At 50.5% G+C, this 17,378-nt stretch overlaps 1 protein-coding gene across 1 annotated transcript in view; it reads right to left on the reverse strand.

Annotated features, from left to right (window-relative positions):
- Positions 1-17,378, reverse strand: part of MAN1C1 (mannosidase alpha class 1C member 1) — a 151,575-nt gene that overhangs the window by 73,136 nt on the left and 61,061 nt on the right. Inside the window, exon 2 of the mRNA XM_027519995.1 lies at positions 13,563-13,659. Coding sequence (XP_027375796.1) covers positions 13,563-13,659 — 97 coding nt within the window. The remainder of the gene's footprint in view (positions 1-13,562; positions 13,660-17,378) is intronic.

Consider the following 17,378-nt stretch of genomic DNA (forward strand, 5'->3'; position numbering starts at 1 on the left):
AACAGAGACAAAAAACCCTGGGCTCTTGGCAGGTGTACTGCCAGCATTCCTGACAACAGTTCTTGTCAGGAAGACCTTCCCGTGGACAGTGAGCAGCTGCAGGCTTTCCCAACCCAACTTTCACAGGTCCAACCTTGGTAAAATAAATAAACAAACAACTCAAAATAATCTTTTACGGTTGCATTGGTACAAAGAAGCTGGATTCATTATTTTATATTTGCATTTTATTCTGATTTGAAAAGAAATTAAAATGAAAATACTTTTGTAAGCCCCAGGCACTGCATGTCAGGGAGAGGTTAGGCCCTGTGCAGGGAATGCCTGGCTGGATATGGGATGCTCAGACAAGATCTCTTCCCTTCAAGCCTGCACCCCTCCATCTCCACTCCCACCAACCACCCTTGTGTCTGAGCACCAACATTCTACCCAGCAGGACCCCTTGACCTTGGTCTGAGCTGCTCCCCAGCCTGTAACAGAGATTTCACGGGTGTCTCTCAAAACCCTGAGCAACTCTGGGGTAGGTGCTGCCTCCTTCCGTATGACTCCTCCTAAGTGCCACTGTCTCTGTGACTCCCCAGCAATGAAACGTGGGGAATGTGATGAAAACTTTTCACATAGTCTCAAGAACTTGCTCAGCAGCCCTCGGTCAAAACTGAAGTCCTCTCTTGCAGCTGCGTCATTCAGGCGCCCACGTTCTGTTCGGCTGTACAAGCAGACATCATTTGTCTTTTCTCCAATGAGCTCATCATGCTGTTCTTTGCACCCTCTTCCCTGCTCCAGACCTGGCTCAGAGCCCAGCACATAGTAGGTACTCAATGCAAATCTGCAGAGCTGAATGAAAACTCTCCACGTCCCCCTGTGTTCTCAGTTGCTTGTTGCAAAATAACATCCAGACACATTTCTGGGCAGCTGCTATTTTGGGAATGGGTTGTTTAGGGAGTGGAGCCCTGGCTGCTAGATGTAGGAAGCAGGCAGACGGCCTGGGGCATGATGGCTCCCTTCCTCCCTGTCCCAATCATTTGCTTGGTCATCGGTGGGATTAGACAACAGCAATTATCCCACATGGTCTATTCCCAGAATTCAAAGTTACTGGGGGAGAAAATACAATTGTGCTTTATCCAGTCATTAAAAAAAAACAACAACAAAATAAGAGCAGTGGATTTCAAACCGCCTTTCAGACTTGATGAAAAGAAAAACAAACTTGAGTATTAGCTTCAAATTGTGCTGACAACACACTTCCGGATCCTTTTGTCCTCCTCCAGGCTCTTTTCAGAATTTTTCAACAATTCCTATTGATCCCTGCATGGTTCTCATGCTGACCATTTATGCCCCCTCTGCAGAGCAGGGAACCGTTCCGTTGGCCTCAGAGGCCCCTGTGGGGAGGTGGGGGGATGTGAAGTCCGGCCCCCACCCTCCAGAGGAGTGGCCACCAGGGCCCGTGCAGCCCCTCTCCCCCTGTAGCTGATCAGCCAGGCTGAAACACACTTCAAAGTGGTCCAATCACCCTACTCTTTTAGGACCTAGAAGTAACACGAGAGCCTGTATGCCAGAGGTCCAAGGTGTATGGTGGGGAGATGAGCCCAGAGAGGGAAGGAGCTTGGCCTGGGTCACACAGCAGATTGGTGGCTGAGAAGCCATAAGAAGCCAGGTCTCCTGGCTTTTGGGGTCTGGGGTGGGGAAAAAACACTGGGAAGCATTCATAGGACTCCCTTAATATGCCAGCTGCCCACAGAGGGTCTCTCACCATGCCCTCACCCTCTCAATCCACAAAGAACACCTTTTAGACCCCAAGGGGCCATAGTCTCGGAGAAGGCAATGGCACCCCACTCCAGCATTCTTGCCTGGAAAATCCCACGGACAGAGGAGCCTGGTAGGCTGCAGTCCATGGGGTCGCTAAGAGTTGGACACGAATGAGCGACTTCGCTTTCACTTTTCACTTCATGCATTGGAGAAGGAAATGGCAACCCACTCCAGTGTTCTCGTCTGGAGAATCCCAGCGACAGGGGAGCCTGGTGGGCTGCCGTCTATGGGGTCGCACAGAGTCGGACACGCCTGAAGCGACTTAGCAGCAGCAGCAGGGCCGTAGTCTTGCTCAACCTCCCCTTTGAAGTCTTTGCACGTGTGTTTCTGTACCCATGACCCTGCTCTTACGCTCCATTCATGTTTCAGGCCTCAGTAGAGGCCACATCCCCTCCCCACTCAGGAAATCCTTCTGAAGCCCATGCCTCCAAGGGTAAGTTAAGGAGCCCTTGGTATGAGCTTATACCTCACAGCACTCATATTGCCTTAACTGAAACTACAAGTTCATGCATGCATCTCCCTGCTAACCTGGGACATCCATGTGGGCATCCATCTTGCTCCCTGGCACCTGCCCTGTGTCTACAGCGGGGTCTAGTGGCACACAGTAGGCACAGAATGATCACTGGCAGATAAAGAAATGGTCTCCTGTGATCCAGGAAGGTGTTGTCACCCCCAGTCCACAGAAGAGAAAACTGAGTTCAGAAAGGAAACTTCCACTTACCCAGTAAGTTAGCAGAAGAGCTGGGATTTGGACAACTCAAGTCTCCTGACTCCAACGTCAGTATTTTCTCTGTTAAGACCCCTTTCCTAGCCAGTAACTGAACTAGAGAAATTTCAGTTCATACCGTCTTGGCTCGTGTGTCATAGCCAAGTGGGCTGGGAAGTGGAGAGGCCACCCATGGTGCTGGGGAGACACTGTGGGGAGTGGAGAGTGAAGGAAGCCACTGCTGGCCGCTCCTTGCACTGCAAGGAGGCACTTGAGGCCGGCTGGCCTGAGAGCCTCCATCTACCAGTAAGTCCAGGCAGGAGAGGCAGGGGCCAGCTCCACACCAGGCCTGGGCCAGCTCCACACCAGGGCTGGGCCAGCAGCACAGGGCGGCTCTGCCTTGAGGAGCATAGGCCCAGGAAGCTGACGCTTTGAACGTGGGGTGTGGTGGGATTTTGATTCGGAGGGAGGCAGCATTCAGCAGGAGGCTAATACTGAGCACACAGAGGACAGCAAGCACCAGTGAGGATCGTAGAGCCAGAACCTCACACACAGCTGGCGGACTGCTGGCTTATCCTCTCTGGCAAGCTGGCAGCATTCAACTAAAGCTCAACATATGAACACAGAAGTACCCAGCAATTCAAACCCTGGGTAGATCTCAACATAGATGACTGCTTGTTTCCAGCAAAAAGCACATATCAAAGTGTTCATTAACTTCAAATACTCTTCATAGGAATGTAAATGGTGCAGCCACTGTGGAAAACAGTAGCAGTTCCTCAAAAATTTGCACATACAGTTACCATATGACTCAGCAATTCCATTCCTGGGCATATACCAAAAGAAATAAAAAACAACATTTCATATACAAAAACTTACACATGAATGTTCATAGCAGTATCATTCGTAACATCCAAAGAAAAGTAGACACAATCCAAACATCGACTGGCAGCTAAATGGATAAATAAAATGTGGCATGCCCATACAAAGGAATATTACTTGCCAATAAAAAGGGATAAAGTAGTGATATCTGCTCCTGTCTGGATGAACCTTGAAACATTATGCTTAGAAAGAAGCTATTCACAAAAGGCCAGTTTTGTATGGTTCCTTTTACAGGAAGTGTTCAGAATAGACAAATCTGGGGACTTCCCTGGTGGTCCAGTGGCTAAGATTCCATGGTCTAAATTCAAGGGGCCCAGGTTCAATACCTGGTCAGGGAACTAGATCCCACATACCAGAGCTAACAGTTCGCACACTGCAACTAAAGATCCTGAAGCCTGCAACCAAGACCTGGTGTGGCCACAGGAATAAATAAATATTAAACAACAACAAAAACATCGACTAATCTATAAAGGGATAGAAAGCAGATTAGTGGTGGCTTAGGGCTGTTGGGGAGGGAGGGTTGGAGGGAAATGGGGAGTGACAGCTAAAGGGTGCAGAGTTTCCTTGTGGGACAGCGAAAATGTTTTAAAACTAATTGTGGTGATAATTGCAAATATAATCAATCACTAAATTTTCAACAAACAAATAAACAAAAAGTGTTTATAGCAGCTTTCTCATAATTACCAAATACTGGGAACAAAGATGTCCAGGAACAGTAGAATGGGTAAATTTGAAAAAGAATGAACCCTTCATGATACAATTATGAGTGAAAGAAAGTAAACCATAAAAGTACATACAGAGTGATATGAACTTATTTTTTTCTGGCTGCACCTTGAGGTATGTGGGATCTTAGTTCCCTGACAAGGGATGGAACCTGCCCCGCCTGCACTGGAAGCGTGGAGCCTGGACTCCACTTCCACTGGACAACCGGGGAAGTCCATGATAGGAACTTTTAAAGCAGACAAAACAAATGTAAGGTGACAGAAATCAGAACAGTTGTGGCCCTTGGGGACCGCTGACCAGGAAGTACTGGGGGAACATTCTAGGGATAACAGAAATGCTCTCTGTCTTGATCTGTGGGGGTGGTTATGGGAGTGTATCTACATGTAAAGCTCACTGGACTGTGCACTTACGATTTGGGTGTTTTATTCTAAGTTACATCTCAGTTTTTTTAAAGTATTTAATTAAAAAGATGATGGCTCAAGTCACAGGACCAGAGTTCAAGTCCCGGCTGTCAGGCCTTCCCGAGAGCCCCTGTCCCGCTGTCCTCTTTCCCCATCTTTAGATACTGGACCAGATGGTTTCAAAGACTCCAGCTGGCACGGACAGTCTTGAGATTCTGTGAATTCACATACCTATTTGTCACTGAGTTTGCTGGGAAATTTGGCAAGTACTTGCCATCAATGTGGTGCGAAGAAAAGAAGGCTGGCTGTCTGCTGTGGGCTCTGCCTTGTTTCCAAGGAAGGGAAGGTCTTTGGAAATTGGGCAGGAACACGTCACTCTCAGGAGGCAATGTCAGTTTCAATATGAATCATCTTATGCATCGCCAGTAACTTCCTCTGGGAATAGATACCCTGACTCACTCCTGCCCAACAGGAGCAAGACTTGTCACTAAAATTTCAGATTTCAAGAGAATCAGTATATCCCAAATAGCTTCTCTGAGGCAAAAAAAAAAAAAAAGGAATCAGCCTAGTAACCAACCAAGAGTCACAGAGAGGACGCCGAGAGCCCAGGGCGCAAACCTCTTTGTCCTAAAGCAGAGACGGGGCCCAGAGGAGGTCGCCGGCTCTCTTGGCTGCTGGCGCCAGGGCTGGGATGGGGACCCAAAGCTCTGAGCCTGGAGTTTTCTTTTTACAACAACCTGCTGCTATATTTTCTGAAGAAATAAATTACGCTCTGTGCTGGTGGGAAGCCTTTTAAATGAAAAGAAAAAGAAAACAGCCAAGATGCATCCTAATTAGAAACTGCTTGGGGAGAAAAAACAAAATCTTCGCGGGGAGGAGGGTGCAGAGCAGCAGGCTCTGAACGGTCAGCTGCCCAAGAGCCTGAAAGTCCAGCAGGCTGATTTAGAGGTAAGCCTGTTGCTTTGCTAACCACCCAGATGGACATTCTGGTCTTTAGAAGGTGGCCAGGGAACTGTGGATCTGTCATTCGAGGCCACAGGGAGGCCACCACGGGGGGCAGAACCCGACCAGCAGTTGCCAGTCCTATCTGTCCTTCACACGCGTGGGGTACATACTTTCATCCTACTTTCCTCCTTGCACTAAAGGCCATTTGCCAGTGACCACTGCTTCTAATCCATTTCCTCTGAGCTTTGACAGCCTCTGGCCTCCGGATGGAGCAGCCTGGGCTCCTCAGACACGTGACTGCCGGGAAGGTCTGTTCGCTGCCCTGAAGCCTGACCCAGTCTACCCAAGGAATTGCGACATCATCACCTCCGCTGAGGCTGATGACAGCTCTTTCTCAAAACAAACTCCAAGCTTGGGCCAGGAATGTGCACCACGGCCGGCCAAAATCAGGGAGCGGCATGGCCTGACATCAATTTTCCAAGAACACTTGGTGTTTTGTTTTGTTTTTCAGAAAAACAAAACAAAACCCAAACCTCTGAAAAACAAAACTTGTATGAGCAGATATGGCATTTTCAACCAGATAAGTCCAAGTGCCCTGTGATAAGACAGGAGACAGGAAAAGGACTGGGAAGGGTGTATATGTACTTGGGGAAGAAAAATCTACTGTTTCATGAGGAATTACTAAGTGCAGGCCCTGTACTGGGAGGACCAAGGCCTGCTGGCCCCTTTACAGGTGAGTAAACTGAGGTTCAGAGAACTCTGTCTCTTGTCCAGTTTAAATCAGCAGGTAAATCTGAACCAGGGATTTGAGCCTGGGCACATCTCCAAAGTATAAACTGCTGCCACCCAGAAACAGACTCAGAGACCCATGGAAACAAGGTGGAGATCCGTGGAAAATGGAGAAATGACTGATTTCCCCGAATGGTCTGCAAAGCGTGCAGTTCCCCTGGCAGCCACACTGCAGTGTGTGTGTGTGTGTGTGTGTGAGAGAGAGAGACAGAGAGAGAGAGAGAGAGAGAGAGAGAGAGAGAGAGACTGTGAACATTTTGTGGAAGGCACTGCTAAGTCAAACGCCACAGCACAATTGTAAAAATGACATCTTGGGGCCTAGATTGATTTCCTCTTCAACATCATAGTTGCTCCGTTTACAAGGCAAAGATGATTTTTTCCCCCCTCTCTGCCAAGGCCAAACATTCCCGGGCTGTGATCTGAAAATCGTGCTGTGTTCATTTTAGCTCTTGACTCACCCAAGGCCATAAATCATCCCTCGAAATGGGGCTCTGGTTGGGGAGTTCTATCAGGAATTCAGCAGGTGGAGGCAAAATCCAATCCGGGGCTCTCAGGGTCACCTGGGGCTGGCTCAGATATTCTGGCCACACAAGCACCTCTATCCTCCAAAGAGAAGATGCCCGAGATCAGAGCCGCTGACTAAGCAGGACTGCTGCTCTTTCAGGGTCAGCCTGCTGACTCCTAATGCACCTTGTGATGGGGGAGGTCAAGCCAGCTGCAGAAGATGCGAGCAGAGCAGGGCCAGGAAGAAGGGCCTCAGGGAAAACAGGGCAGGCAGAGACTGCAGGGGGCAATTCATTCATTCGACAATATTTATCGAGAGCCTACTGTGTGCCAGGCACTGCTGTTTTCCTTGGGATGTAATTATTCTCACAATTATTTTACAATAGACACAGTAATAACGGCAGTAGCTTACTGTTAATGAGTGCATATGGGCAAGTATATTTAAGCATATGGGCAGGTTTTCCACACATCAACTTTTACCTATTCCTCGCCACTGCTGAGTGAAGTAGGTATTATCCTCATGGTACAGATGGAGAAACTGAGGTGCAAAGAGTTTAAGAATCTGGCCCAAGGTCACATGACTAGTAAGAGGCAGATCTGGGATTCAAACTCAGGCTGGCCTGGTTCTCAAATCCATGGTTCATCAAATCCATCATGCTGACAGCCAACGGTGTTTTGCAAGTAGGTGTTTTTAGACTGTTGGGCAGAGATAAAATATTTGCCTATGGTGGCAGAAAAGAGGGATGTTTTTCCCAGGCCCTGTATAGTCAACTGATATCTAATAAGTCATGATGCCTTCGGATGGGTGGCTGCAGACCCTGACCTGAAATACAGTCTGGGCTTCCCTGAGGTTAGTGGAGCAGAAGCAGCAATACCACCCACCCGGAGACCATCCCCTGGCTCCACTCCCTTCTCTACAGATGCCCATGCAGTCACTGGGAGACAGGACAGTGTTGGTGGTTTGTGGAATCCGACGGAGCTGTGATCAAGTCTCTGTTTGATTACTGTATGACTAAGCAAGTCCTAAAACTTTTCAGGCCTCAGTTTCCTCATCTGTGAAATGCGGATAAGTGGATAATTCATATCTTAGCAGAGCTGTGAGGAGGACATGAGAGAAAGCAGCTATAGTGCCAGGTGTGATATATGTACAGGAAGCAGGTGGGCTCTTGGCCCCTAAATCATACACCTCCTGAAAGACAATTTACTCTTGTTAGAGTTCTGAGAAAGTCCAGCTCCTGGTGGTGATCTGCCCAGGACCACAGGCTTTGCTTTGTCAATTGGGCTAATCTCAGAGTGGGTGGTGCAAAGAGCCCAGGGCTGGGACTTTGGCCTCCAGAGTTCAAATTCCAGACCTACAATTAGCATGCTGCGTCACCCTGGGCGAGTGCCTTCCCTGCTCTGGGCTTGGTTTCCCCACATCTAAGATGAAGGAGTTGGACTTGTCATCAAAGGGCCTCTCTGGTGGAGACCTCCCAAGACTCTGTATCCAGTACTCATTTCCCCCACTGCTGAGGGAGAATGAAGGTTTTACGATTGCTCTTCTTGGGAGTTTTAATGCTAAGTGGTTCAAGGCTGGCAGCTGGCACTGAGTGCGAGGTCTCATTACTCTCTTGGAAGCCCTTCTGCTGGCAGGAGGCCAATTTATTCCACAGCCTTGAACCCTAACCTTCCCTTGACTTTTCCCTGTTAAAAATTCTACTGTAACCTGCTTAACTGAAAGGGTGAGAGGTACACTGCCTACCAGTGGCCTGCCCACTCATGATCTGCCATGGGCACTTGAGGGCTGCGGGGAACAGGGCAGGAGGGATCAGGGCTGGGAAAGCCCTGGAGTCCTTGTGTGGGTCCCTGAGTCCTAGACACTTGGTCACAGCTCAGTCAAAGTGGGAGAAGCGCACGCTGTCCTACGGGTCTTACATCAGCCTCATAGTGGCTGAACTGAAGGATGCTTCCTATGTGCCAGGCGTGGATACAAGCACTTCTCACGTATTAACTCATTCAGTTCTCAAAACAATCCTGTGAGTCGACATGACTGTCCCCACTTCATAGCTGGAAACTGAGGCCCAGAAAGGTTAAGAAACTTGCCTAAGGTCACAGAGCTGGGAAGTGGCAGGGTAGCATGCAAGCCCAAGCTGTCCGGTCTTAGAGTCCGTGCTCTTCAGCTTGCCCCAGGTTCTAGCAGCAGCCCCTTTTACAGGTAAGGAGGCTGGGCCTCTGAGTACTGAGCGAACTGCATCCCCAGCAGTGGCTTTAAGGCAGGTCCTCTACACTCTCCTCCTCGAATATGTTCTTCAAGTGACGGGCTCACCTCTGTGACTTCACAGTGATGAGAGCATCGCCACTGCGTGTCGGTTGTGCCCGTGAGGAGCAGGCCATGTTCTCCCTGCTGGCAGCCAGCACTAGGGTCTTGAGGGCATTTTCTGGCAGGATCTGCAGAGCAGGACTGCGGTGAATTGAAAGCCACTTTAACACTCAATTGCTCAGGACACAAAAGCTAGCTTGAGAGGTGCCTCACCCAGAGGTCTGACTCTCCAAGTGAGAACAGATTCAGGAAGGGACACACGGGCAGCAGGGAGGAGAGATTCAGTTAGGTGAACAGCCCCATGTGGAGCCCAGGCTCCACGTCCGATGTCCTGGCTGCAGCCCCTGTAAATCCTGCAGAGCCAGGCACTGGCGTGAACCCGTCACTCCTCCCCGTATGCAACTCTCCTGGTCCTGCAGGCCCGGGGAGGATGTCAGAGCCCACGCCAGACCAACACGCACCAGCATGCAGCTCAGGGACCCCAAACATCCACCCAGCTGGGCAGAGCAGGGTGGGGATGGCTGACAGCTGACCATGCCCTGCAGGGCTCAGCTTCCAGTGAGGTGACTGATGACAGAGGCTGCCAGAGCCCAGGAATGATGCCACCCATAAGCCCGTATGAGTCCAGCAAAAGCAGCAGTGGTGTGACAAGCAGCTTAATTCAGGCCAGTTCATCTCCTACCTTCTAGAATAGTCTGGCTTCCAAGTCCCTCACGGGTCCAACCCAAACTAGAACCTCCTCCAGGCTTCTCAAATGCCCCGAAACCCTCCTCCTCCGGGGGTGTTCCCGTAAGCCTCTGTATCTCAGATCCATTTGTGGCAATGATAAGCATAACTACCACTTATTAAGACAGTTCTGTCGGGAAGCCCTGGGCTGGGCTGGGGTAATGTGTTCCTTTTTTTTTTTTTAAAGATTGATTTATTTACTTTTTTTTGTTGGGGGTTGGGGGTTGTGCTGGGTCTTCATTGCTGCATACAGGCTTTCCCTAGTTGCAGAGAACAGGGGCATCTCCTGTTTCAAAGCATGGGCTCTAGGTATGTGGGCTTCAGTAGCTGGGGCTCATGGGCTCTACAGTGTGGCCTCAGTAGGCATATGGGCTTAGTTGCTCCATGGCGTGTGGGATCTTCTCAGACCAGGGATCGAACCCATGTCCCCTACATTGGCAGGCAGATTCTTAACCACTGGACCACTGGGGAAGCCCCTGGGATAATGTTTTCATTAGTTCCACTTTACAGAAAACTCAGGCTCAGGGAGAAACGCCTTGCCCAGGGTCACTCAGATAGGAAATAGTGAAGTCAATCTGAACTTGCTGGGCTCCAGGGGCCCAGAACCACAAGCCAGACAAGGTCTGTTGATCCCCTCTAGTTGTCCTTCATTCTGAGAGCACCTAGATGACCCCAGAGGGGCCCCAAGGAAGGGTTCCCAGTGTACATCTTGGCAGAGCTGGTGGAGTTATCGCTGTACCATTTACCCCTGCGTCCCCAGCAGTCAGCGCCAGACGTGGCGCTAAACAAGCAGCTGCTGAGTGAAAGAGCAAGAAACCAAGGCTAGTTTCCCCTTGCCCAGTGCCTGGGGCCCTGCATGTCCTCTTTTCCCAGGAGACAGCCGCCCACTGCGGCTCAACTGCTGGCTGCAGAAGGCAGGCCTCGCTTCACTGCCGGGACTGCTGCGGGCATGGGGTGACAGGGCACCCAGGGCCTTGCCAAGGCTGCTCATGAGAGACAGGGGCCTCAGCACCCCCCGTGGGCTCACCTGGGCAACTGCCAACCACATGTACTACAGTGGAAGTCTTAAATCACTCCTACATACTTGGCCCTTTGTTCAGGGTGTTCTTGCACCCTCTCGTAGCAACCCGAGTGTGAAAGATGAATGAACAGGAGCCCAGAGAGGTCAAGTGACCTGGACTTGGACACACAGATAGTTTAGGGCAGTGAGGACTTGCACCCAGGTCTCCTGGTTCAAGATCCAGGTTTCTTTGCATCGTTCCCAGCTGTCCTCTCTCCCTCAGGCTCCGTGATGGGAAAGGGGTTGGAGGGTTGAGATGTACATCACAGGCCCTGAGGAATTTCATAAAATGGGACTTGGTTCAGCCCAGTTCCTCCCAGTATGCTCCCCATGGGTGCTCCCTCTATCGCCATGAGTGGTCACAGCAGTAGCTAAGCCCACGCTCTGCAGTTTCAGAAATCAACAGCCCCCCATCCACCTCCACCAGTTTCCTGAATATTTGCACCCTATGCAGAGAGGAAAGGATTACCTTCCTCGATGACACTAGTAACCAAAGCTCTAACAACTCTGATGAGAGCCACACTGGCCATCTTTCCCCAGGGCTGATGCGGGTACTGGGGAAGCTCCATGATCTGGGCAGGGAGGGCAGTGAGCCTCCAAAACTGGAATCCACACATTTCATACTTGAGGTTACAGCAATATCTGCCTTCCTCCTTCCAACTCAGGAGTCCTCTCTCCAAACCTGTCCTAAGACAACATTTTGTACACAAAGATGGTAACAATGTGCTATCTCTATTGGTGAAAAATTGGAAAGAACATTTGTCCAACATCAGTGGAATGGTCAAATGAATTATGGCACATCAATGCAATAACTGTATCCAATAAAAATATTCTTTTTTTTTTGGCCATACCACATGGCATGTAGGATATCTTAGTTGCCCGACCAGAGATCGAACCTGTGCCCCCTGCCATGGCAGAGTCTTAACCACTGGACCACCAGAGAAGTCTCCCCATTAAAAATATTCTTTATAAAAAATTTTACATGAATTAATGAAACACATGATGTAACATTAAAAAAGAAGGAACATAATATTATATAGAGAAGAAGGAAGAGAATACTGAAGAAAAGATTGAAAGGAAATAAGCCACAGCATGTTAAAAAGCAGAGGCATTACTTTGCTGATAAAGGTCCGTCTAGTCAAAGCTATGGTTTTTCCAGTAGTCGTGAATGGATGTGAAGGTTGGACCATAAAGAAGGCTGAGGGCCAAAGAACTGATGCTTTTGAACTGTGGTGTTGGAGAAGACTCTTGAGAGTCCCTTGGACTGCAAGGAGATCAAACCAGTCTACCCTAAAGGAATTCAATCCTGAATATTCATTGGAAGGACTTATGCTGAAGCTGAAGCTCCAATACTTTGGCCACCTGATGTGAAGAGCTGACAAATTAGAAAAGACCCTGATGCTGGGAAAGACTGAAGGCAGGAGGAGAAGGGGACGACAAAGGATGAGGTGGTTGGATGGCATCACTGACTTGATGGACATGAGTTTGCGCAAGCTCTGGGAGGGAAGCCTGGCATGCTGCAGTCCATGGGGTCACAAAGAGTCACACAACTGAGCAACCGAACAACAACAAAGCCAAGATGTCCACAGAGGCTGCGTCTATGTGGTAGAATGAGTTATTTTTTGCCAGCGTTACACTTTTGATACTTTCTCTTATCCCCTACATGCCTATCATAATTAGGGGAAAAAAAGCAAGATTCACCCAAATCCCACCCTCCTACCCAAGGGAAGTGAACTGTCTGAACAGCCAGAAGGGTCAGGATGCTGCCTGGTGTAGATCCTGGGTCTCTTTTCACATAACACAAATACGCATGGGAGGCTTCTCTTCGTAAACCTGCTTTTGAAATTTTTCTGGAGAATTTCATCTGACTTAGGTCTTTGGGTCTCAGTGTCAGGAGTCTGTGCTTCTGAGGATTGGGAAATACAGGTGAGGAATTTCTGTCTCCAGCCCCGCTCTGCCCAAATAGCTCCTGTCTCTCAGGGAAGAAGAAAGCCCGGTGCGTCCAGCATCTTCTCACGTGAAAGGCCTGTAGACAAGGGAGCTGGCAGTTTGTCCAGGAATTACATTTGAAACCTGAAGCCGTGCTGACAATGAGGCACTCTGTAGACTCTCCAGCTGAGAGGGGCTTTCGAGGCTCTGGGTGAGGAGATCTCGTGGTGGCAAAGGGCAGAGAGGTCGCGCAGTGAGGCTGCAGGTCAAACTCAAGCTGCCAACATGCAGCGGCACCTGGGGGGCTCCCTAACGTGACTGTGTGTTCACCAAGCCGGCCGGCGACAGACACGCCCCCAAGACCCTCAAGGCAGTGTGCATGCCCAGTTTATCAGAGGCGTGTCTGGTTTCTCTAGGCAAACATCGAAGATCATTTTACAGCCGCCTGAAGGAGCGGATTTAAACCCCATCCTCTGTGTCCTTCAGATCTGCCTGCCTTCTCTGTGGAAACACGTGTCCACCACTCACTGTCCCCACTCACATTTCCAAGTCTGTCTGCTCTGAAAATTAACAACAGGTGCTTAGAAAGAAGAGTTTGAGGTGAGGGAGAAGCATGTGGGTTTCCCTCAAACCTAGAAGGCTCAGCAACCTAGACAACCCTGAAGGGAACGCACACTTAGGAGCCTCCAGGTCTGGAGAAAGAGGGACACCACTCAGGAGGCGAAAATGCCAACAATAAAACTGTCCCCGAGCAAGGATACTGCTTGGCCCCCAGGGGCAGGGCTTCTCCCGAGGTCAGCTCACCGAACATGTTCCCCTCGTAGCCATCTCTCGTGAGGGGCCGGAGCTCGTTTTTCCCCATCGCGTAGCGCTTGTAGCTCTGCCAGGCGAACTGCATCATCTGTAAGGAAGAGCAGAGACAGAGGCTGAGCGTGGAGAGTCGCGGCAGCACGGGCTGGCCGCAAGGCCTCGCCTCCTGCAGCGAGATTTGAAACCACATTACGAAAACAATCTTCCACACTGAGAAAGACAGCTTCCTCTCCCCATCATTTTCATAGTTACACCTGGAAGACCGTTCTCCTTAGACCACCCCACGCATGCTGCGTCTGCCCACAGATTCCGCAGAGATGACACAAACGATACTAAGTTCCTTCTGGCCATCCGGATGTGAGTGCCATCGTGGAAAGACAGCTCCTCCGTGAAGCCTTCTTGGACTTAAGGTGACCCTTTGAAGGGAAGGAAATGAAACTCCCTGAGGGATGTCTGTTAGAATCTAATAGAACCATCCCCTGCGGGAAGGATTAACTCCCGTTTTGTAGATAAGGAGACAGGTCAAGACAGGAGGTAACCTGCCTGGGGTTATCCAGTGAGTCAGTGAGAATGCCAGGACTTGAGAGCATGCCCTGTGGCCCGAAGTCTTAAGTCTGTTCCCTGACGTCACTGTAGGAGTCTCCTTGAACTCCTCCAACACTGCGCTTGGCTGTCTCAGGCCTCCAAGCACCCCAGGGGGTCACTGTTGGTTTTTGCTTCACTGGCTCTGGACCATGAACTCTTGAAAGCCATTAAACTATACTTTCTTTGCCTCAGTTTCCCCAAAGCACCCTGCACAGGTCTTGGCAACGAGTATCTGTCAGCTTTGTCTCCCAGTGCGTGCATGAGTTCCTACTGTGCTAAGTCACTCCAGTTATGACCGATTCTTTGTGACCCTATGAACTGTAGACCGCCAGGCTCCTCTGTCCATGGGATTTTCCAGGCAAGAACACTGGAGTGGGTTGCCATTCCTTTCTCCGGGGGATCTTCTTGACCCAGGGATTGAATCCGCATCTCTTACATCTCCTGCATTGGCAGGCGGGTTCTTTACCATGAACACCACCATTGGGTCAATTATGTCAGCCCCTTGGGAGCATCACAGAAGAACCTTTGTCCCCTAACTGTGCTTAGCACTGGAGGCTGGAGGGATGCAAGGTGACATTTGTCCCCAGCCCTGCTACCCCGCCCCTCCCCAGGTCTGCCTTTTGCCTTTGATGGCAGGCTGAAGGAGGAGGACAGCTGAGCAGAGCTCTGGGGTGACCATGGGGTTGAGGAAGGGGCCAGGCCAGGCAGTGGAGGCACTCCTGAGGGACAGGGAGGTGGGAGGCAGCCTGGGCTAGTGGAAGGAAGTCAGGCTTCCGGGCCAGAGAGGCCTGGCTTCTAATTCTCTCTCTGCCACTCTCTCTTTGATTTTGCAAGTGACTAAAAGTCTCTAAGCCTCAGCTGTCTCATCTCTGAGATGGGAATATCAAGGCCTGCTCTGCCACAATCCTGAAAGGTTTAAATGAAAGCAAGTAGCTGGAAATGCCCAGTTTTCGACCTGACACAGCAAGCGATCAATAAACACAAGTCCTCCTTCCTGCTCAGCCTTTAAAATGCCCACTGAGTTCTCCAAGCCTTATCCATCCTCCCCTCCTCTCATCCACCTTATTAGTTCTCAGACCTGGACTGCATCCGTGTCACCTGGGGAGCTTGTTAAAACAGACTGTTGGGCCCCATCCTTGAGTTTCTGATCCAGCAGGTCTGGGGTGGGACCTGCGATTTTTGGCTAAGAGACTCCCCATGGTCCATGGGCCACACCTGAGAACCACTGGTCTACTGTGTGTGTTATTCCTACTTCTCAGCTCACTTCCAGACACTGTCCGGCACCCGTCTGCTTTTCTCCTTCGGCCTCCCGGCCCACCTTCCTGCTTCAGCTCTGTCTTTCTGGACAATGCCCTCTGCACTCTCCATGCTCTTCCACTCCTGGTGCCAAGCCACGTCTTCCAGGCACACCTAGACAGTAACTACTGCCACACTCACCACTGGGACCCAAACACACAGGCCCAGAGGGCAGACCTGCCAGGGCTATGACCTGCGCTCTCCATAAAATCATATACTAGCATAATCTAGTATTATCTCTCCACTTCAGGGATGATGAAACTGAGGCTCCGAGATGGAAGGTGGTCAGGGAGGCACAGTCAGCAGGACTGGTGGTGTACAGCCCTTTCAACTCCCAGGCTGGCAAATCCCACCTCCGTGCCTGGCCTGCTCTGTGGCTTCCCATGAGACACACATGTGAATGTCATGGTAATGCATGCCAAGCACTTGGCACAGGCTTTGGGTCCTGGTTCCATTCCTCTGTTATTTTCTACTTATCTTGAATTGGCAATAAGGGAAACTAATTGCCGGGTACGAGCACTTAAGGGAGACCAGCCTCCTCCCTCAGGCTGTCTTATTCTGGGGGGGAGGCCCTCAATTAAGTCGTGGGGGAGGTGGCTGGGTAGGGGAGCAGCAGGAGGCGGTTCCAACATAGATGGCAGTAGCAGGAGTGGAGGTCGGTGGTCGGGAGGGCGAGGACCGAGCCCCACCCCAAGCCCCACCTACTAGAGAGACAGGGAAGTGGGTGTGCAGGAGTAATTAAGAGAACCATAGGTATCCACGTGTTCTCAAAGGAGCTGTCACTGCAGGGACGTGGGGATGTTTGGATCATGGCCCATTCTCACAGTCCTCTCAATCAATGGAGGGGAAGGAAGGCACACACAATCCCTGCGTCACTGGGACAGGACTCGGAAGGCAATCAAGCTGCTCGGTCACACGCACATGTGCCCAGGGGCACACAGACCCTTGAAAGCTCAGCCTAGCGCCTGCACCTTGGGTCACCAGCCCAGGCGCTGGATGAGCAGGGGTGACGGGAAAGGTCACAGCCAGGCAGTCTTTACTTCTCTTCCCCACCCGCCCTAACCTACCAGGTGGCCTGTCCTGTGCTCACCGCAGTTTGGGGTGCAGTCATTATGGGAGTGCTCCCCAGTCCCCTCCCTCCACTTCCCTGCCAACTGCTCATCTTTCAAGTCTCAGTGGAAATTTGAAAGGGGGTGTGTCTTCGGAGTAACAGAAGTGCTCGGGAGAAGGCATGTGTCTCAAGGGGAGCTTCTGGGTGCATGCTGCGCTTCGTCGCTCAGTCGTGTCCGACTCTTTGCGATCGCATGGACTGCAGCCTGCCAGGCTCCTCTGTCCGTGGGGATTCTCCAGGCAAGAATACTGGAGTGGGTTGCCATGCCCTCCTCCAGGGGATCTTCCCAACCCAGGGATCGAACCCAGGTCTCCCACACTGCAGGTGGATTCTTTATCACGTGAGCCACCAGGGAAGCCCCAAGGGGAGCTTCACGGGCACCCAAACATCCTGATGGACAAGTAGGATCGTGAGGACGCAAGAGGATGACCCTGGAACTGGTGCTGTGTGCCTTGGGCAACCCCTGGGCTTGGCTTTAGAGATGGACTGTCCCTGGCTTCTGGTTTAGGCAGTTCCAATAGCTGTCTGGGGAGGCCTTACAAATAGCTGTGAAAAGAAGAGAAGCGAAAAGCAAAGGAGAAAAGGAAAAATATAAGCATCTGAATGCAGAGTTCCAAAGAATAGCAAGAAGAGATAAAAAAGCCTTCCTCAGTGATCAATGCAAAGAAATAGAGGAAAACAATAGATTGGGAAAGACTAGAGATCTCTTCAAGAAAATTAGAGATACCAAGGGAACATTTCATGCAAAGATGGGCTCGATAAAGGACAGAAATGGTATGGACCTAACAGAAGCAGAAGATATTAAGAAGAGGTGGCAA

The sequence above is a fragment of the Bos indicus x Bos taurus genome, chromosome 2, assembly GCF_003369695.1.
Source record: "Bos indicus x Bos taurus breed Angus x Brahman F1 hybrid chromosome 2, Bos_hybrid_MaternalHap_v2.0, whole genome shotgun sequence".
NCBI classification, from domain to species: domain Eukaryota; kingdom Metazoa; phylum Chordata; class Mammalia; order Artiodactyla; family Bovidae; genus Bos; species Bos indicus x Bos taurus.